Genomic DNA, 21519 nt, shown 5'->3' with positions numbered 1-21519 from the left:
AAACTTAATCCATAGCTTCGCACCGCCTTCACGGTGCCCTGAAAAGGGGGGATAGAGAGGAGCGAACGCCCACCCACATCCTAGAGAGATAACCGGGAGCGGAGGCTTGGCCTCGGCAGGCTGAGGACCCGGCGGGAACGCACTGGCCCTTTAAGGGGGGGACGGAACGCATGCGCGGCGCGGGCTGGAGTCAGGCCGGGTGGGCGGCGGGCGGGCAGGGGACGCAGCCGGCAGCAGCTGGGTCCTGGGGCTACCAGGGCGGCAGCGGCCCGAGCCTCGCCTAGCCCCCGAACCGCGACCTGTGCGTGGACCCTGAGCTCTGGTGCTGCTCTCCGGGGACTAGCGCAGCCCGCGCTCTCTGAGGCTTTGTCGCTTGCCTCCAGTTTCATCTGCGGGCTGTTGCTGCGGGAGCCTTCCGGCTTGCCCTCCGCCCGCGGTACTTCCTCCACCCCTAGCCAGGGCAGCGCGAGCCCGAGCGAAGAGCTGCGGAGCATCTTTCGCCCGCCCCGGCCGCGTCACCGCCCATGCTGCAGCCAGTCCGGGACGGCGACCCCGCGGCCCGAGCCCGCCGCTTGGTGACCTCAGCCCGGCCGCTGTGCGCCGCTCGAGTCGGCACGGCTGAGCCCCGGGCCCGGGAACGGGACCCGCACCTCGCGATGGCTCGGCTGGCGCAGCGCGGCCACGGGCGTCGGTCGTCTGCCCGCTGAGACGCGCCCGCCTAGGCATCGGCGGGGCCTTGGCGCGCCCAGCTTTCTCCTTCCCGCCGCACCTTTCCCCTTTCGGGGGGCTCCGCTGCTGCTTTTTCCGGGGTCGAGGAGACAGGGGGCCGAGACAAAGCCCATTTTGTGCGGGGAGTTGGGAGTTGGCCCCCGGCGGGGAATGTGTGCGTCGGCGCGCGCCCCCTCCCCGCACCCGGCCAGCTGCGAGTCGTGGACTGGTCGCGTGGGAGAAATCGCGCCCCCTCGCTGCTCTCCGGCCCGGGGGTCTGGGCCCCAAGCTGATGCGGCCTGGAGTTGATTCAGTTCCCCCGCTCCGGAGCGTGCGCAGGTGCAAGCGTACTGTATTTTGTAGAGGAATTTGTTGTCTCCAAATCTGGGAACTGGGGCGCCCAGTCGACGTGGGTACCCGTGCCTTGACCCTCCCTGGTACCAGAGGTCCGAGCTGTCTGGCCTCAGTTTCCCTCTGATTTTTCTCCTGTCAGCCCTGACTCCTGCGGTTCATTGTTCTCCCTGTCAAATGGGGGTGCTTTGTGAAGGCTGCCAAGTTGGGTTGTGTTCCTTTTATTCCGTTTTTCGAACAGAACAAGGCCTTTAAGGCTAATCACGGATAACCACCTCTCCACCTCCCACTTCACGTGGAGGCACTGATTTTTTTTTTCTTATCAAGTAGTATTTTATTGTACAGGAGCCACGCCCTGGTTTCTTAAAGGAGCCTTGCACTCTGCTTGGCCATGTGTTATCTCTGCCGCTGGTGTGTGCGAGGTCTCCTGTGAACCACCTATTTTTTCCAGCCTCCTCATACCACCTCCCAACCCCGCCAAGGTTTTGGGGATGCCAGGGGGTAAGAAGGTGGTCGGGGGTGGCAGCAGTGGTGGTGTGCCCACCGCTGCTGCGGCCCCCTCAGGAGTCAGGCGTTTGGAGACCAGCGAAGGAGCCTCGGCCCAGAGAGAGGATGAGCCAGAGGAAGACGGGGAAGAGGACCTGCGAGATGGAGGCATCCCGTTCTTTGTCAACCGGGGTGGGCTGCCTGTGGACGAGCCCACCTGGGAAAGGATGTGGAAGCACGTGGCCAAGATCCACCCTGATGGAGAGGAGGTGGCCCAGCGGATCCGTGGAGCCACGGACCTCCCCAAGGTGAGGGGTGTTTGGATGGGGAGAAGGGGCCGAAAGGTTTTTAGTGACTTTGGGGCTGTGAGAGAAAAGCCACACTTTCCTTGGTGGGGTAAGGGATATTGGCATGGTGAGATTTAAAAAATAGAGTATGTCTGTCCAGAAGAATTTTCTCTCAAAAAAGTCACTGAGATGGTTCTGTGGGGTCTACATGCCCTGTTTCCAGGAGGCCCTATTCCATCTCTGTGAAAGCATCCATGTTTTGTGGGCAGGGCAGCAGATTAACAAGTACACTAATATGGCTTTACATTTTATTTGCTAAGCCAGAGAACTGTGGACAGAGAGATAATGACTAAGGAGGATACAGGGCTCTGGACGTTAAGAAAATATTGTCATGCCTTATCTCACCCTCCAACAGCCTTGTGAAGGAAGTGCAGTTTGGGGCCCCATTTTACAGATAGGAAAACTGAAAACTCAAGTTGAGAACTCAGGGTCCCCCAGCCAGTAAGTGGCTGAGACTCAGACACAGGTCTTCAGATTCCAGGTCTGCTGGACACTAGATTCAGGACACTTAGGAAAGGGCCTATGGAGAGGCATCTGTTTAGGGCTGAAACTCCTCCATGACAGCAATCCTTCAGTTGTGTCACCCATGAAGGATAAGGCTGTGTCCCTTTCATCTTTGTCCTTCTAAAGCCTCCTGTGTGCCTGGCACAGAACAGGCACTCATATGTGTTTGCTGAATGAAAGGGTGCTTGAGACCTTCTGTGCTGTACAGTGCTATGTGAAAAGCATGCCTGGTTTTTTATTTTTTATTTTTTAACTGTTATGGTTAAGATTAAGGAAGCAGTCTCCCAAATGCAGAGTCCTCAACAAAAAGCCCTTTGGTCTGAGATCAGAGGCACATGCTTAGGCAATCTGCTCAGGTGAGAAGAAAAGCACCCAGGGAGAGTGGCACTTAATGTGGACTAGACGTGGAAACAAGTGGCCTGTTTGGTTTTGTTTTTAACCAAGTTACTGGTAGAGCCATCAGAAATCATCTTCTGGGGAAAGGGAATTGCAGAGGTTGAAGGTTAAGCAACTGCCTAATACTTCCTGGGGAAGTAAAATGTAGGTTGATTTTGAATGGCTACATAGTTGCTCTATCTATGAACTTAGAATTTATTTAAGAATCCCCTATGATCGGACATTGTTTCTAATATTTTACTCTTAAAATGAACACAGTGGTGAACATCCTAAAACATAAATAACTGGGGTCCATCTCTGATTATTTCCTGGGATAAATTCCTGGAAAAGGAGGCAAATACATCAAAGGATACGGATATTATTAGTTCTAATCACCTGCCTATCTACATCAACTCAAGCAGGCCCCCTCAACCTTTTTGAACCAGTTTTCTCATCTGTAAAAAAGGGGTTGTTTGTGGTGAAAATTAAATGAGAGACTATGTGTTAAAGCATTTAACAAAGTGCAGGGCCTGAAAACAACACTGGTTATTGGATGCTCATTGCCTTTTTCACATCCTTCATCAGGAGGGGAGGCTAGATGTCACACAGCATTTGTGTAATGAAGCCAGAACCACACACCCTGTCCACAGCTTCTCCCACATGAGCAAGTTGGTGATTAGCAGACAGCTCTTTAGCCATCTTGCTTACATTAATTCAGGCTGTGGGAGAGTGTGATTGGTTCCCTGCAGAACTGTCACCACTCCTGAAAACTAAAAAACAAAAAAAACAATGAACTCATTAGCCACTGGTCTGTAATGCCATCTTGTTATCTTCAACATTCATGTATGGGAAAGACACCAGTGTAGTTAATGTCTGGGACAGGGGGTGTCATGACTAATAGGAGGATGGTAGCGTGGAGGGAATTTTGTGAGGGGATTGGGAAAACCTGAAACTTCCCCTCCTCAAACCATGGGAAAATGTCACAGAGAACCGACACAAATTTGTGTGGAGTTCCTCCCCAACCCTGGCCCAGAATAGAAAAGGGCCTATCATCTGGGAGGAGAAGAAGAGTCCGGGAGGTGTGGTGGTTGGAGCCCAGGGTGCCAGCAGCAGAGTGGACCCACCCCTGGGCTGGCCCTCTCCGAGGGGCTATACTAGAGAAGCTGGCACAGAGGTCACAGCATGGTGAGCCCAAGTGATGATTTGTTGGGATGGCACATGTTTTAAAAGACCACTTGAACCAAAATTTAAAATGGGGAGATTTCACGTAAAGATGCAGATTTTTGGCATCTTTTCAGAAAATGAGAAGATATAGAAACAGAGAATCTGTGATCCCACAGGACAGCTGGAGCTGGAGCTCAGTGGTTCTCCCTCCCCCAGTTGACCACCATCCTCATCCCTCAGTCCCAGGCCACCTTCCCTGTCTATGTTCCCTGCCCAGCCCATGCAGGTGGTTCATCGTGGGCCTCCTGCCTGTAGCATAGTGCGATCAAGCCCTGCAGTCAAATCCACCATGTTCAAATCCTGGTTCTTTCATAAGTACTTACATGAGGGTGTGTGACCACCTTGTGCCTCAGTTCCCTTAGCTGTAAAATGGGGATAATAACTACACTCACCTCCCAAGAGGGATCTTGGGAGGAGTTGAGAGAGTGCAAAACAGGTGAGTGTGTATTACATACCCAGTAAGTGGCGCAAAGGCTGAGGGTGCAGCAACCTCCGATTGGCTCTTTGGGGAAACAGCCTTTAAAAGGGTTTTTAGGCCAAAAAACACTCCATACCAGAAGACTGTGCAACACAGAGAAGACAAGTAGTGATTCTACAGCATCTTACTACACTGATGGAGAGTGACTGAAATGGGGTTTGTCAGGGGGGGTTTGGTGAAGGGGGGAGTCTAGTAAACATAATGTTCCTCATGTAATTATAGATTAATGATACCAAAATAAAAATAAAAAGTAAAAAAGGGTGATACCAGTATGATAAAGGGCAGCTGTTTCTAAAAGGATCCCAGCTCCATGAACGGTCTGTGCTCCTACATGAGAATCTCCCCTTGATGTCCCAAGCTGCCACCACCTTTAAAACTCCATGGCCTCTCATCCCAGGCCCAGCTGCTGAAGCACCTACCTCTGACTGGCTCTGGACAAGAAATTGCTGGGGTCAGCCCATGCCCACCAATAGCTCTGGCACACTCTAATGGCAGTGAGCAAGAACGGAGCCTTTGCTGCTCCCTGTTCTAAGTCCCTGTTCTAAGGCGCCACAGGTAGCCTCTCATTTACACTATAAGTTTGGTTCTATTATGGTGCCCATGTCACACATGAAGCGTCTGAGGCAGAGACATTAAGAAGTTTGATGCCAGAGAGTAAATGGCAGGGCTGGGATTTAAGTAGTGATGGTCTGGTTCTAGAACCAGCTCTATCAACCTCGAGGCTGTCCTGCTCCTTGCCCACACATTTAGCTGCAGACTGCCCCACTTCCTCCAAACCTGCTTATTGTGCTGAACTGATACAGGCTTATACTGGGAGAATGTCTTTCTAGACTCAGGACTGTGGGTATTCTTGTACAAGGGTAACCCTTGGCCTTGGTAGTGGAGTTGTTCCTGAAGAGATCTGGGTGGTGAATAATCACTCATCTCCACTGTACCCCACTTAACCCCACCCCTTGAAGATGGGGAAGCATTTCCTGGCTCCTTGTTTAGAGGCGGGGGTCGGGGGGCAAATCCAGGTGACCAGTCCTAAAGTGGGCTTGATCATTTGGATATACAGAATCTTGCTCATGTGTTTTTGAGTGAATGAGTTTGTACTTGTATGAATAGCTAGAAGGTAGGTGTTGGCTCTGTCTGCAGTGGTTAACAGGGGCTGACGAGCCTCACAGAGCTGGCAGGGCAGCTCCTTCCAGCTAAGCCTCAGTGACGGTGGCCTTGGAGGCCCTGCCTGTGAATTCCAGGACTGTTTTGACTCCTCTGGAGGCATTTCCTTCTCCCAGAGCAGCCAGTTACTGGGGCCTCTGGATGGCAGGTGATTTGCCCTCATGGGTGCTGTGCAGCCCTGGCCCAGGCCTGGCTCTAGTGAGCCTGTGTGAAGGACTCTTGGACTGCAGCTCCCTCTTTGTTTGGAGTGTCTTAAAGGATGGCATATTTTCAGCCTTTACCCAAAGCTACTGCGAGTCACTGGATGCCTTCGCTTGAGAAGCAGGGATGACCCACCTGCCTCTCAGGACTCGCCACCTGAGGAGGTCAGTTGTCACTCTGTTTACGGCAAATAGCAAAGTAATTCTGCTAATTCCTCTCCCATCCCCAACCCCACCCCATATCCTTGACACTAGAGAGGTAAGGCCAGGCCCTCAGAGAGTTCTGGAGCCCATCAGGCACAGGGTAACTAGGCAGAAGAGAGAAAGCCCCTCATCCACGGCCTTTAGCCCCCTTATCTGTAAGTGGTGGTGCTAGCTGACGTGAAAGGGGAAATAGCTTCCTCCAGACCTAGAAGTGTCAGCTGCTCGGACTGCCCAGACAGGAAGGAGGGGACCAGTGAGGGAGGGACAGGAAGTTCATGCAGAGTTGAGGCTGGGACTCTCCTGAACCAGGCCTTCTCTCCTGCGTCTCTGCCCTTTGGAGCAAGTAGGTGTGTGTCAGAGGTTGTCCTGTGTCCCCCTGCTGTCATTGGTACCCCAGACACAAGTGTTTAGTGATCACTGGTGGGCTCAGCATTCACTACAGGGAGAACCAACCCCGAGTTCACACAGGGCTCCTGCTTTACTCCTTCCCTTCATGCACACCCCTGCCTCTGCAGACAAAGACTCTCTGCAGCCCCAGCCTGCTGAGCAGGCTCCATGTAGGCTTGCGGGCTGGGCAGAAGCCTGCAGGGAGGGTGAGACCTCTCTGTGTGAGGACCCTGAGGCCACCTCACAGCAGCTATGCTGGTGGCCAAGGGGGAGTCCAGAGGTGTGGACCTTATGTCTGGAAATCTGTTTCTTCCACCCAGAGAAGTTTATTCTATGACCCCAGAGGACCGGACTCTAGATACTTCTCTTGGCCTTCTTGGCTTCACTGACTTGTTGGAGTCAGTCAGGATTTGGGCTCCCTTGACCTGGAGATGGGGCCTGGAGGTGCACACCTGCCTCCTGGTGGTGTGGACTCTTTCCTGGAGACTGCCTGGTTGCTGAGGAACAGCCCTGGGGGCCGTGGCAAGTAGGTCCACAGCAAGCCTTGTCCCAAAGCATGTCCCTCCAGCCTACTCCTCTGACTTCCTCCCCAGTGGTTCAGGTTGGAGCTGGAAGGCCAGGTCCACGTGCCAGTAGAGTGAGGTGCATTTACTCCTCACACGGGTGCTCCCCCACCCCAGGGCAGGGCCCTGAGAGGATGGGATTCCAAGTAAACCAGTTAGGGTCCCACATTTGAACCAGAGTGAACCCCAAACTCAAAAGAATTAACCTCATACTGAAATAATTGTTAAGCTTGAAGTTAATGAATATTTACAATTCAAAACAGTCAACCTGTGTTTTCTAAAATTATTAAAGCATAAAACTGGGACATCAACATAAGCTCCAAATTAGGAATGTTGTCAAGTGCCAGGAGGGAGAGGAATGGGGGCCTGACAGGAGTCTCCAGAAGTTGCCAAGAAGAGAGGCAAAGAGAAGAAGAGAAGGGGGAGGCTTCTCCTGGGGTGTGTCTTCTCTAGGAGCTAATCCTGGGTGTCAGGTGGGCTGGAAGCTCCGGATTGAGCCTCCTTCTTGTAACTACAGCTCTTTCTCTGTCCCCAGATTCCCATACCAAGTGTGCCTACGTTCCAGCCCTCTACACCCATCCCTGAGCGCCTGGAAGTGGTGCAGCGCTACATCCGGGAGCTGCAGTATCCTCCCTGGTCTGGGGTCATGGCCACCTCCCAGCTGTTGTGCTGGTCCAAAGGCCAAGTGGGGTTTGTTTTCATATGGGGCTAGACAGGTATCAGCAGATGACCTCATTCCACAACTCCAGGGGCACCATTCACCTGGCATCTCTGCCACCATGGAGTTGTGTAGGCACAACCTGTGTCTATCCTGGGGATTGGAGGATCTTGTCTGATGAATGCCAGTTGCACTCCAGCCTCTCTGCCACCTACTTCCTCCATCTCTGTGTGATGGGATAAATGTCTCCTGTACAACCAGCTAGTGGGATGGCCAAGTCGAAGTCCACCAGCCCAGACCTCTGCTGCCCCTCTAGCTGCAGCACTGGAAGAGAGAAGATCCCTTGGGGCTGTTTACAAACTGGTTTGAATGGGGAGAGGAGTGGACAGAGGAGAAAAGGATTTTACACTCCAGGTGGTAACTTCCACATTTTGTTCTCCCAGTTCTCTGACTTTCTTTCCTGGCAGGAGGCCAGCTGCCCAATGTGGACTCCTGAGCCCCAGATCCCCTGATATCCATGGTCTGGTCCCTACCCCTTACACCTGGCCAGAGCTATGTGTCTTGGGTCCTCTCCCCAGGCCTTCCAGATGCAGATGAAACACAGATGGAACAACCAGGCACAGGTTCTGAGCAGAGAAAAGCCACGCTGATTATTGAAAATCAGGTCTAGTCCTTCCCTTTGCCCAAAAGAGAACAACCCAGCAATTTAGTGGCACTAGGCGTCCACTCCAACCTCCTCCTCTCTTCATGTTGCTTCTGAGCTGATTGGAAACGGAAGTGCTGCGGAGAGCTATCCCCAACTCAGCCTCTTTCCCACCCTGGCTAGCCAGGCTGCCTGCTCCACAGCTCCTTCCTAGGAGAGGAGAACAGGGGAGAGCAAGGGCGGGAAGCCAAAGAGAATGGGAGAGGGACAGAGAGGGGCTGTGTGGGGACAGCAGAAACATACTTGCTGTGCCTCCCTCCCCGACCAGACGGTCAGGTTTTGGGCGCCCTTCAGGGTGCTTTGCAGAAGCGCTTTGTGGGTCCTTACCAGCCTGCACCCCTAGGAGTGCTGGGCCCCAGGGTCTGGGGGATGGGTGGGGACAGAGGGACATACCTCTTCCAGACCAAGCCAGGAAGACCTTAACCAGCATCCACAGGTACAATCACACAGGGACACAGTTCTTTGAAATTAAGAAAAGCAGACCTCTGACAGGGTAAGTGTGGGGAGTACCCTGTCCCTCTGCACAAGGCTAACAGTGTCCCTGGTCATCTTGGAGCCCCTTGGGAGCCTTCAGGTGGGAGGCAGGCAGGGAAACTTCTGCAGGGAGCCAGTCTGCAGGAGCAAGTACCACCATGGGGCACTAAGGATGCATAAAGAGGGAACTCTGGCCAGGGTGAATGGCCCCAGCCAGGGCTCCTTGAAAGATGGTAAGTCCCCATATCCATGCTGAGATGGGAGGATGATGGCAGATCCCCAGCCTGCCTTGGAGCTGACAGAGGTGGTCCCAGGTAGATGTCTGTACATACGCCTCAGCTTTCTCATTAGTGAGAGGCGGGAGAGCCCCCCTCCCCTTCCCCTTTCCCTGCCCTTGCCGTTCACTCCCCACTGCAGGGATCTCGTGCATTACCTGGTCACCACACTGACCTCTCTTTCAGTCATTTATTACAAGGTCCAATGTCTGAGCAGCAGGGACCCCACTGGAGAGAACCCTGCATTCTCACTTCCCATTTCCACTGCCCAAGTGTAGACCTCTGGCTGGATTCGCCACAAAGAAGCCCTGAGGGTAGAGGAGAGCGAAAAAATGCCGCAGCTGGGTCTGGGGTCTCAGCCCAAAGCTGCCACAGACTTTAAACCCTGTCTTAAAAGTTAATGTGACTTTTACATCTTGCTCCACAGATAACCTGTCCATGTTCACTTTCTTGTGAAAAATGCTTTAAATGGTTTAGTTGCTAGACTACTTAATTACTCCTTCTCCAAGCTCCTGGGTGGAATCCTGACTCCTAACCATAAAGTTTTGCTCTTGTTTTCCTGTGGCTGCTGTGTGCTGGAGGCCCAGCACTAGTCTCAGTGGGATGGAGGAGTCCTGCATCTGCCAGGAGCCAGGAGCCAGGTTGTCTTCCCAGGTGCAGGGGCAGCATTCAGTGCGGGAGGAACCAGGCCTCCGGACAGACTGTTAAAATGGCCTGAGTTCCAACTTCAGGAGCAGGCCAGAGAGTCGCCAGGCAGCTAACTGCCTGGGAGCCCATGTCCAGGTCCCAGGCAGCTGGCCAGCTGCGGGGGATCAGTCACAATCCATCACAAGCGCTTTGGAGGAGTCATGGTTGGGTCAGGGGTGTCTGCTGTGTTCCAGAAGAGACAAGGTCCCCAGCATAGATCTGTGTTCCCACCGGCCCCCCCAACACTGTCTTCACAGAAGGCCCCCAGCCCAGAGGGGGTTGAAGACCTGCCCATGACAGCCTGCCCCCTATTCATGCTCCTCTCCCTTAGAGGTCTTGGGAGCCAGGGCTTGAGGTGGGAGGAGGAACCTCCTTCCTTACCTTCAGTGGCTACCTCTTCTCCCTCCCACTCTGGCTCAGGAAAGACTTGTGAGGAGGAGAAAGGTGCTGGGCTTGAGCTGAGGCAGCTTAGAGGAGATGGCAGTGGTGTGTGTGGGGGTCTCTGTCCTTCTAGCATTTCTATCCTGCCTCTCCCCTCCTTCAGACACTCCCCCACCAGAAGGAGCGGGAGGCTCTGCTCTCATGGTTCTGCATCCCTCCCCCTCAGGCTGATGGACTTGGCCAAGGAAATGACCAAAGAGGCTCTGCCAATCAAATGCCTGGAAGCCGTGATCCTAGGAATGTATCCTTCCTCAGCCCTGGGAGGGGACAGGCAGTTGCTCAGCCCCTCTGGGCCCCGACTTCCTCCTCTGGAAGAGAAGGCTGCGGTTGCTTCAGGGCCTCCAAGCAATCTCTCCCAGCAGTCATCAGCGTGGCCTCAAACTAAAGGACCTTGAGGAGGGCTCAGCTCCCTGAGCTTCAGTGACTAACTTCCTGGCTTACTGGGCCTCTCTTTTATTAGTCACGTGGACAAATCAGGGCACAGTGTCTCAGAAAGGCTGGTGTGCCCTTTCCAAGAACCAAACTGTCTGGGAGAAGCAGGTTGGATGCCCAAATATTGGCATTTCCAGGACATGTTGATTTGTGGGATGGTGGATGGGATCTTTGAAACAGAACTGCCTTTTAAAAAAGCAAACAGGGTTTTTCAGTCACCCCTGCGCCCAAAGGGCAGAGCTGGAGGCCTATGACCATGTCACTAGGGTAGCTAGGTGGGACCGACCAGCCCCGGGCAGAGCAAGTGGGAGGCAGGTGTATATGACCAGGTCATTGTCCCAGTCAGTCTGAGCCTGAGCCCTATCCTTTTGTCTTGTTTTATTATGGAAATTGTTAATCAAGCTTGGACAAACAGAATAGTATCATGAATCCCATGTCCATCACTCAGTTTTACAAATTTAGGACCAATCTTAATTCATCTTGGCCCGCCTCCTACATCTCCCCCTTTCGCATAGTACCTACTGGCTTTTAAATATTCTCTGTGCCCCTGGCATAGGCACCTGGCTTGGTGGTGCAGTGTGGGCAAGGGGGAGGGTGCCTATGGAACAGGGTCTGCTCTCTAGGACAGACTGGGAAGAAGATGATGGTCGAAGGCTTCTCTGAGAAGGGCAGTGATCCCAGGGGGTGCTCCCCCACCTGCCCCACCCCATTGACAGACCTGCCTTAAATTATACAGAGACAGTTGATTTGCAGGGGTGATGGATGAGATCTTTGAAGCAGAACTGCCTTTTAAAAAAGCAAACAAGGTTTCTTGGTCACCCCTACCCAAAGGTCTCTGTTCCCCAAAGGTCCCTAGAGCTAACTCCACCATGGCATTTGTTTCTAACAGGCAGACGCATTTCCAAAGAGCCTGGCAAGCATTGCCCCAAAGGGTTCTTTGCTGAAACAAGTATGAGGCCAACCCAAGCACGTGAGCCACTGTTAGCACCTCCTTCACGACCCCACGTTCTCTTCCCCTTCAGGACTCATGCACACCAAAGTGGAGGTTCCCACCCTCATTGCAGGAAGGAGGCTGTGCTCCCTTGCCCCCAGAACACACGTAGAAGCTGGTCCAGGCTGAATCACATGGTCCCAGAGACCTTTCAGGGGTTACCTGGTGGCTTGGGGCAGGAAGATAACAAGATCAGCCCCCACCTGGGCTGGGGACCCTCCCTCTGTGCCCACAGAACTGCAGTGTCCCTCAGTTGCCACACACACAGTGGGTGCTGTCCTTGGTTTGTCCCTGTGCCTCATCCTCACAGCACCCTGAGCCTGTGCCTTGTTCATCTCTGTGTGCTCCATCACTTACTTGAAGGAGTCTGGCTCAGTAAGCATCATAGTTGACTGAGAGAGCAGGCTTCAGGGTCAGGCTGACCTAGACCTGAATCCAAGCCCTGCAGAGCACTCACTGGGTGACCCGGAGCAAGTTCCTAACATCTCTGAGCCTCAGAGTCCTCAGCCATAGGGCTCATGGCAGTGCCTGTCTCACTGTTTGGTAGGATGATTGAATGAGTCAGTGCATGGAGGACACTTGGCACAGCCTCTGTATGGGATATCTGTTCCTAGCTTTTACCTATTCATCTCCTACCACTCCTCCCAGAAGCATTACTGAGTAACTGTTATGTGCCTAGCTCTGTGCTGGGCTCCAGCCATACATCAAAAACATGACAGACAAGGTCCCTGTTCTCAGTGTATGTTCTAGCAGGGAGAAAAAAAAAAGCAAGTAAACAAAGACATTAAATAATTACAGATTGTGGTGAGTGTGTCATGGAAGAAATAAAAAGCAGAGCATGTGTGCTTTAAGAAGGGAGGTCAGCCATGACAGCATGAGAAGGAGCCAGCTGAGCGCAGGCAGGGCCCAGCCCTCTGGTCCAAGGGAGGAGCTAGTGCATAAGGTCCTCAGGGGGAAATCCAGATGGACAGAGAGACTGAACAAGTCTGGTGAGCAGGGTAGGAGACTGGAGTGGACAGCGGGACCAGGCTGTGTTGGCCTCCAGGGCCATGGCAACGAGCTTCGTTTTATTTGAAGGGCAGTAGGCACTATGTGTGCACATGGGGCAGGGGGCGGTGAGAGAGAGCAGAAATGCCTGTGCGTCTGTGAGGAAACGTGTGAAAGACAACATGGGAGTGTGTCTGAGAGAACCGCGGGTGAGCGGTACTGTGACTGACAGCACAGGGAGGGAGACAGGCAGGGTGCAGGTGGCAGGCCTGTCATCCCTCCTGCAGACACTACCCCTGCAGTTTGGCCTAAGGGACTTACTACTAGCTATTAGGATTTTGTGGGCCCTGCTTGACATCATGGCAGCAGCCGCTACTCACTAAGAACCCTGACACATAGAAATTTGTGTTTACCGAGCACAGACCTATGCCAGGCTCACGGAGATGAGCAACACAGGGTGTCTGCACTCAGGAGCTGAGTGGTCTAGGGGCCCTCACACAGCCTCCTCTTTGGGGTGGCACATCCTAGTCCTGTGCCTGTGTGCTGGCTGCCTCTCCCTGGCCTGTTTCCTTAGCTGGGCTGATGTGGCCAGTTACCTCACCAACAGCATGCCCACACTGGAACGCTTCCCCATCAGCTTCAAGACCTACTTCTCAGGGAACTACTTCCGCCACATTGTGCTGGGGGTGAACTTCGGGGGCCGTTATGGGGCCCTGGGCATGAGCCGACGCGAGGACCTGATGTACAAGCCACCAGCCTTCCGCACGCTCAGCGAGCTCGTGCTGGACTACGAGGCTGCCTACAGCCGCTGCTGGCACGTGCTAAAGAAGGTGAAGCTGGGCCAGTGCGTGTCCCATGACCCGCACAGTGTGGAGCAGATCGAATGGAAGCACTCCGTCCTAGACGTGGACAGGCTGGGCCGCGAGGACTTCCGCAAGGAGCTGGAGCGACACGCCCGCGACATGAGGCTCAAGGTCAGTGCGGGCACTGCCCACACGAGTCAGGGCCCTCGGCCCGGGATCTGGACATGGAAGGTCTGTGGCTTCCTAGTGCATCATTCTTCTAAGGAATGCCTCCCGCACCCTCACCCTGTTCCCCTGACCCAGCAGAGGTGGCGTGAGGATCAAGGGAAATAACAGTGTAGCATTTCTGCAGTGTCGGGCTTTGCTCAGTGGTCATTATTGCTGAGCCAGTCCCTTCAGGTGGGCAGGCTAGGGAAGGCTCTGGAAGGAGGCAGCAGGTGAGCTGGGTGTGGGTGGAGAGGGACAGGGGTGTGACACTCCAGGTGGAGGGGGCTGCCTGAGTAAAGATGATCGGTGGGAAATCAGAGCCTGCCTGGAGGGAACAGTAGGGTGGGATCTCCATCACTCCTGTGTATCCTAATCTTGACTTCCCAACCCCCACATTCAGTAAAGGACTCAGAGGAAGTCAGGAAAAGGAAGACCATGGGATGATGATGAAGGCTGTCATTACTTCTGCCTCTTTCCCATCCCCAGATAGCAGGAGGGGCTCGGGCTGTCCTACCCTGAGCAGGTGGGCTCCCCTGCTGAGGAGTTTGCCCCTATCCCTATAGTGCACAGAATCTTAGGTCTGGGTCTCCCTGGACTGGGGGTGCTATCCCTGGGGCCTTCTAGGCTAGTGTGAGTGTGCTGTCCCTCCCCACTGCTCAGTCACTGCTGTGCCTTGACTGTGCCCCTCCCACAGCCTGGTGGCACATTGCCTTGGTGCTTTCATGTTCACTGCTGCTCCCCAGGGCCATGGGGAGACCAGTGGGCAGTAGGCAGGGGCTCTGTTTTCAGGGTAGGAAACTAAGATGCAGGTTGCCCAGGGACTTGCTCATAGGCGGTGAGGAGACTGGACTGGAGTGCAGGCTCTGGATGGGGAGCCGGGGTCTGTTAATGCCCCAGCAGTGGGGTGTCAGAGCTAGGGCTGCCTGTAGGCCAGCCCCTAGCACAGGACCTTGTGGGGTGACCATGCTTCCCCCCAAGGCAGCATCTGGCTGCAGTGGACCCTGCTAGGCTCTCGGGCTGGTTGTCCCCTGCATAGCTCGGGTTGCCCAGCACCTGGCTGTTGCTGCTGTTGTTTTTAAGGGAGCAAGTTGGATCTAGAGTTAGAGCCAATAGTTACTTAGTCTTTAATGCTGTTGTTCCCAGTCTGTTTGGCCCTAAAGACTCCCCATGTTATTTGTCCGTCTCCAGCACTCCCACAGTGTACCCCACAATTTGAAAATTCAGGAAAAGTTGACTGTGCTGTATAAAACATGAGTCATTTGCTTTATTCATTTTTGCTTCATCAGACCTAGCTACCAGTCTGAGCTTCTGATTGGCTCAAGATAACCAGTGTCTCCCTTGGGGCTGGGATCCCAGCCCAGAGCCCAGATACAGGCTGCTTCCCCAGTTGGCACGTCTTCCTGGCATGGGTCAATGGGTCCCTTTTCTTGAGAGCATCTTACAGTATCACAAAAGCTCAGTAATATGCCTCTGTGTCCACACTATTTCTGGGGCTGGCAGGGATTGTGCAGCCCTGCTGAAGAACCGCTGCCCTGACAGCTTTGGAACCTGGGCAACAGGTTTGGGAAGACCCACAGATAGGGCACAGCCCGACCTGAGGCTTCCTGGCTCTGCCCAGGGTGGCCTTGGGGCTTGTTCCTGCAGGGCAGGAGGGGTTCTGGGGCAGCCCTGGAGTGAGCCTTTGATTCTTCCTCCCAACCAAGATTGGCAAAGGGACTGGACCTCCCTCCCCGACCAAGGACCGGAAGAAGGATGTGTCCTCCCCACAGAGGGGCCAGTCCAGCCCCCACCGGAGGAACAGCCGCAGCGAAAGGCGGTGAGAGATCCGGTCATGCCTGGGGGGGGTTGGTGAGGGATGGGGTTGAATCTGGTGGTCCTGAAGGAAACTCATCTTCTAGATCCCCACTATTTTCTCACTCTGCTTGTATCATTCCCACTCTTCTCTTTTTTCCCCACAGAGGGAGGTAATTTGGGATGGTGGGTGTTCATGCGTTGACACCTCCCAGCAGCAATGCAGTCCCATTTCCCCTGGGAAAACAGTGCTCACTGGCCCACTGGTTACCCTGTGTGGGGCCCTAGTGCGGGAGCAAGAGGGCCCGTACAGTCTGCGGCAAGCTTATGTGGGAAGGAGGGTTGGAAGGGTGGGCCCTGCTGGGTGGTGAGTTCTCCCAGGAATATTGTTCAGAAAGGTTTACCATCAGGTGGTGGCTGAAACATGGCTTTGAACTTAACTTTTGCCCCTGGGGATCTGTGGTTTTTGCCTGTATCAAATGGCAGAAACATCCCATTAAAATACCAGGCCACCACCTCTGATTTGTCTCCTACCTGTCAGTCTGGCTCTTGCTTTAAATATCATTGTCATTTAGGAGCCACAGCTGTGGTATGATTAAGGGGCACCAAGCAAGCCTCCAATGTCCAGCATCATTCACTTTGATCCAGGAGGCTTTTGTAGAGAAGAGATTTATGGCCAACTGCAGCCCAATTAGCTGACCTCCAGCAAAGAGCAGGAGCCTGTGGAAAGTGTGAGGCCCATGGATGCCATTGCTGCATGGGGGCACCTTGGATAATGGGGAGAGGCACCGGGGCAGCCAGTGCTCACTCCCTCCTCCCTCACCTCCTGATGACCACTCCTTCCCCCCTCCTCCCTACAGGCCCTCCGGTGAGAAGAAGCCTTCGGAGCCCAAAGCCATGCCAGACCTCAATGGGTACCAGATCCGGGTGTGAGGCCTCGCCTCTGGGGGCCATGATCCACCTGCCACAGCCAGCCTCACTGGTGGGGAGGGAGGTTGGTGATGGGACAGGGTGAGGGGTGAAGGAAGAGTGTGTCCCAGCTCAGCCACCCAAGCTGCTGCCCCTCCCACTGGGCCAAGCCCCCTAGCTTTGGACTGAGAGGCAGTTAGTGTTTTATTTGGAGTTTTTAACTGAGCAACTGAAGTTTAAGGTATTTGGGAAAACCTTAAATCTAATGGATCTGCCAATAGGTGGAAGGCCAGTGTTTAGGAGGTCTAAGTGCTATAGGGCTGGGAGGAGGGGTTGCTGGATCTGCTGGTGCCCCTGCCCCTGACATCCTCTGGCACTTGGGCACATCTTATCTATGGGAAGCCTCTCAGCCCCACTAGGCCTGTGGCCGGACAGGGATGGGATCGGGGAGGGCTGGAGGTATTTCTCCAGAATCTTAATCCAGGGAAAGGGAAGCAGGGTAGGAATCATCCTGGGCAAGGTCTGTGTGGCCCCTATCAGGTGCTTGGCACAGGCCACACGTGCTCTAAGAGTGGGAGCCCGTGACCCAGGAGAGGCCTTATGCCTGCAGCCCAACAGACAGTGCCATGTGGGCTGTAGGAGAGCCCAATGAGGGAAGTCCCCAGGCTCTATTCTACTCAGCCTAGCTCTGCCTGCTGCTAAAGCCAGGGCTCCCTGTGGAGGGACTGGGCTTTGCCAAGGGCCCAGAGTGGCACTAGGCCCAGCATAACTGTGGAGACCAAGCAGACCTGAGGGGATCCAGGAGCTGTGGCTGGGATTAGGTGGGACACTCAGGCCTGGGTCTGTCCCTAGGGGTGGGCAGTACTGCTCCCCACCTCTTAGCACCTCAGTCCTTACTGGGGAAATGAAGCCCAGACTAGGGTGCCTGTGCCCAGCCTATGTCCCACATTTAGCAGCCTGTTTAGGCTGAGGTCCAGGAATGATCAGGCTGGGTGCATGTGGCTTGTTAGGGAAGAACTGAGCAGCTGGAGTCTGCATAGCCTGCCTGGTGGGCAGATTTCCTGGTGAGCAAGTGAGAGATTAAGGAGAGAGGTCGGTGGGGCTGGGAGAAAGTTCTGGAGGCTCAAGCAACAAGGAGGTATAGGGGAGGGGTGCCCTGTGAACACCGAAGAGGTGCAGAGTCCAAGAATGGGGGTGCAAGTGAGAAAAGGATGTGGGGGAGTTTAGAGTCAGGCTTCCTTTAGATATGGGGGATGATGAGTCCCTATTACTGGAGGTATTCAGACAAAGACAAGATGGTTGCTTGTGAGGAAACTGTACAGAGGATTCAGGTTATAGAGAGGCAGGTGGATGAGATGACCGTTAAGGTTTCTTTTTACTGAGAGGCTGTGATTCGGTCAGGGGCAGCTGTTAGTAAGGCTACAGAGGGGCTGGAAGCCTGGCAAAGGGAGGATCAGAACAAGAGTTGTAAACTCATGCCTACAGGGCTAGGCAGGTGATTAAAAGGAGGGCTGCAGGGCTGGGTGGGGACTGTGGCCTACTAAAGAGGGCATCTATTAAAGCAGCCACTGCTGCTCAGCTGTTCTCAGAGTACAGGCCTTGCACTGCCAGATTGTCTGTTTGTTTCTGGAGGCCAGAACTCAGAATTTTTATGTGAAATATCCTGATTTTTAAATGTTGGCAATCAGTTCAGAAAACTTAAAAATCCCACATGAAAGAATGCCAGTTTGTAATCTTTGAGATAGAGTTTGTGCTGGGGAGAGGCTTACTCAGATGCCCTGAGGTGAAAAGTGTGAAAGTTCTAGCCTTCCCAGAGCAGGCTGGGCCTGGTAGGGTCCTCGCTGCTGAGGGTGCTCCAGAGTGGCAGCTGCCCCATGTTCATCCTCCTTACTCTTGCTGCAGACCACTCACCTAGAGACCCCTTGCTGTTGCCATGTCACCAGAGGGGAGGGGAGTGGCACAGAAACTGCAATTCTCAGTCTGCCAGGGAGATGGATGGTGTCTGGGAAGCAAAGAAAGAGGAAGGGAGGGAGCCAGGATAACTTTGCTGATGTGAGTGCCTGCCAGAGAAGGCCCCGGGGTAGGCAGCTCTTCAAACCAGCAGCTTTTGGCCCAGAGCCAGGCCCAGCAGGCAGGCCAGCTGGTCAGTCCCCTGCGATTCTCGTGGACCACCAGGTCCTAAGGAGGTGCCTAACCTGTCCCCAGGGCTGCAAGACCAATCCAGGGGTCATTGTGACCCCTGACTCACCATGCCATCCCATCCCAGTTTTCAGGGAGTGGTGTGGTGGTCCCCATGTTCCCACATTTGCCTGAAGCAGAGATGAGGTGAGGCCAAAAACAAGGTCTTTTCTGGGTCTGGGTGTGGGTATCCCCTGCAGGCCCCTCATCAGCAGGCGATGGCCCAGGCCCCTGGGGACCACAGGGCTCGAGTCAAAAGAGATGTGAGAGGAATCTGGGAGCCAGGGTCCCAGGAGAAATGAGTTACTGCTGGTGCAGGAGCCGAAGGATGCTCTGACCCACAGCTCTTTCCCCCAGAGCCCTCTGGGGAGAAGGAAGTAGAATGATGCCCCACCCCCACTGCTGACTGTGAGGGAGGGCGCTGACCACCCAAGCTGATAATCCCCTAGCACTCCCCCTTCCTAGCTAAGACTTTGGGTCTGTGGAGACCACCACAGGCTACAGGTGCTTTTGAATTTATTTTTAACTGTTTCTCATGTAGCAACTCCGCCTCCCATCCTGGGCACGTTTACACAGGCTCTGCTCCCTGGCTCTGGCCTGGCTGCAGTCCCTGGGAAACCAGAGGCTGGAACTTTGGGGCCTTAATCACCGCCTTTGGCATCACCACATCTCACTTCCTGTGAGGGGCAGCGCCTGGCTCCTCTGGGCTCAGCACTACCTTCCAGCAGTCTGTATGGGCTCCTCTGCCCCCAGGGTGGGGGCTGCTGGCTGGAGGGCTCAGGTGAGGTCAGAGAAAGCTACTTGACAAAGGATGGTCAGGCTGGGGGGTGACTGCTCCCCAAAGCCTGGCTTCTTGTACTCAGTGCCAAGTCAGAACACTGGGACCTAACTGCCAGTCCTCTTCCTCCCAGGGCCTCAACACATAGTCATGTCCCCTTACCCACCACACCAGCCACCCCATCCTCCCTGGGCATGGCCAAGTTGGAGAGCAGCAGCCCCCAGCCTGGGAGCAGTGATGAAGCCTGGGGCCATGGTTCTGAAGAGCAGGTAGAGCCCAGAGAGTGGCCATATCTGGTATCTGCTCCTCTGTCCTCTCACACCCCACTCCTTCCAGCTTGGACTTGACCTCCTCATTCTGAAATGGGGTCTAATTCTGGACAACAGCATGCCCAGAAGCCCATGTGCCCCTGGGTCTCCTGCCTGGATTGTTTCCTGGCTTAGTTGCAGCAGTATCTCTAGGCCCACCCTCTGGCCTCAGAGTGCAGGGAGGTGTGAGATGGGCCCTGCATAGTGGCTGTGTTGTGTGCCAGAGCTCGACTGTGTTGAAATCTCCACTGCCCTATTCCCACTGAGAAGCCAGTGTGAAGGGCAGGAAGCTGCTCTGGAGTGTGGGGTGGGAGCGGAGAGGTCTGCCCCAGCCAGGCAGGGCTGCTGTGGTGCTAGCTGCAAGTCTATCAGTATTGACTTCTTGCCTCGTCTGGGTGCTCTGGAGTCCCAGGTTTCCCTTCTTCAAGTCTGACAAGAGAAGAAGCCAGGTGTGCTTGGCCCTGGGGACCTGATGATGGTGGGCCACCCCTTCCCTTAGCTTTGTGTTGGGTTGCCATCCTTCTAGCCTCTGTTCTTCTCATATCAGTATTGGCCCCCCTTTCACCTGTATACTTTGTCTCATTCCTATTTTCACTTTCTCCCTGAAAAGAATAAAGTCTCCCCAGCTCTGCAGTATGGGCTGGGTAGAAATTACATGTGTGTGAGCCTTGTCCCCTTTCTTCTGGGAGCTGGGGCTGGAGACTGACCAGAGGAGAGGGGAGCCCTAGACCAGCCACCAGAAAACCTCACAGCCCCTGCAGTCATGACGAACCTTTGGAGCCCCCAGACTGTCACCCTCAGCCTGCTGAAGCCCTCACTCAGCTCTTGTTAATCCTAATCTGGAAGAATTTTCTTGCTGGCCATAAATGAACCCCTTCTCCCTGACACAGGCAGCTGGGCCCCCAGAGGCAAAGTCTGCTCCCAGGATGTGTTCCAGAACCCTGCTTTCCTTCCTAGTCCCCAGCAGTCCATCAGCACAGAGGAGGAGGAATGAGTGTTTCTCCCAGAAGAGGTTATTGCAGGAAACCATGGCAACAGATCTATGTCCCTTCTCAGCAGAGTTCCCAGTACAGAGTCTGTGGTGGTTAAAGCCATAGCTTTAGAAAACATCTCTGGTCTCACCCATCGCCCATTCCTCCCCTGCACTGTCCCTCTGGCTCTGGACCTCTTCCCATGCTTTAAGGCAAGCCCAAACAGTTGCAGCCAGACTTGCACAGCAATATCTTTTAGACCCCATGGCATTTTATACGTTTAACCCTTCCCCACTTTTTGGCTCTTTCATTCAGCTTGAGAATAAAGCCTAGGCTTGTAGGAGGTAGGATATTTACTACTTATCCCAGCCAGTCTCTAAAGTACTAACTAAAAGTATAGTTGAGCATGGCAAGAACCCTCATTTTCAGTAGTGTGGTAAGGTGTGGCAACTGGGAAAAGGAGAGGCAGTCCATTGGAATCCATGAACATACTTGACTTAAGGCACCATTCAGTTGAGCCAGTTCTCAGTTAAACACAACATAAACTATACTGAAAAAGGCCCTTTTGATAAAAGTAATCAGAATTTGTGAATAACTTGGATTGTACACCTTACACAAAGGCAGTAATTGATACATTCAAAACGAACTAAATATAAAGAAAGGGCCTTGTGGGTGGGCTCCAGTGAGATGGGCTCATACATAATGGACCCCTCAACTGGGCTTATACAAATAAGGGCTGGGTAAGTGCTGGGGTAAGGGTCTGCAAGAGGCTCACTGTGGACACCGATTGGCCACATTCTTAGAATTAACAGAGAAGTAAATGTCATTGTAGACTCTCAGCAGGCTCAGAACCCAACTTTGTGGGTGGTTGTCAGTAGGTGTGGAGGGGTTACTGCATTTCCTGTTGCCCGCTTTCTTCTAGGCTTGCAGCATGTGCC

The 21519-nt window shown here is 53.9% G+C and overlaps 1 protein-coding gene across 1 annotated transcript; it reads left to right on the top strand.

Moving 5' to 3' along the window:
* The first annotated feature begins 211 nt into the window (after positions 1–211).
* On the top strand, positions 212–20281 carry VASH1 (vasohibin 1). The gene is made up of 7 exons (XM_017649976.3): positions 212–1853; positions 7524–7612; positions 8786–8842; positions 10393–10467; positions 13229–13610; positions 15350–15462; positions 16298–20281. Exons 1-7 carry the CDS (start codon positions 1551–1553, stop codon positions 16368–16370), a joined length of 1092 nt encoding a protein of 363 aa, XP_017505465.3. The 5' UTR covers positions 212–1550; the 3' UTR covers positions 16371–20281.
* Positions 20282–21519: the final 1238 nt, after the last annotated feature.

This window comes from Manis javanica, chromosome 8 (genome assembly GCF_040802235.1).
Source record: "Manis javanica isolate MJ-LG chromosome 8, MJ_LKY, whole genome shotgun sequence".
NCBI classification, from domain to species: domain Eukaryota; kingdom Metazoa; phylum Chordata; class Mammalia; order Pholidota; family Manidae; genus Manis; species Manis javanica.
This window is presented reverse-complemented; position numbering and strand designations above follow the sequence as displayed.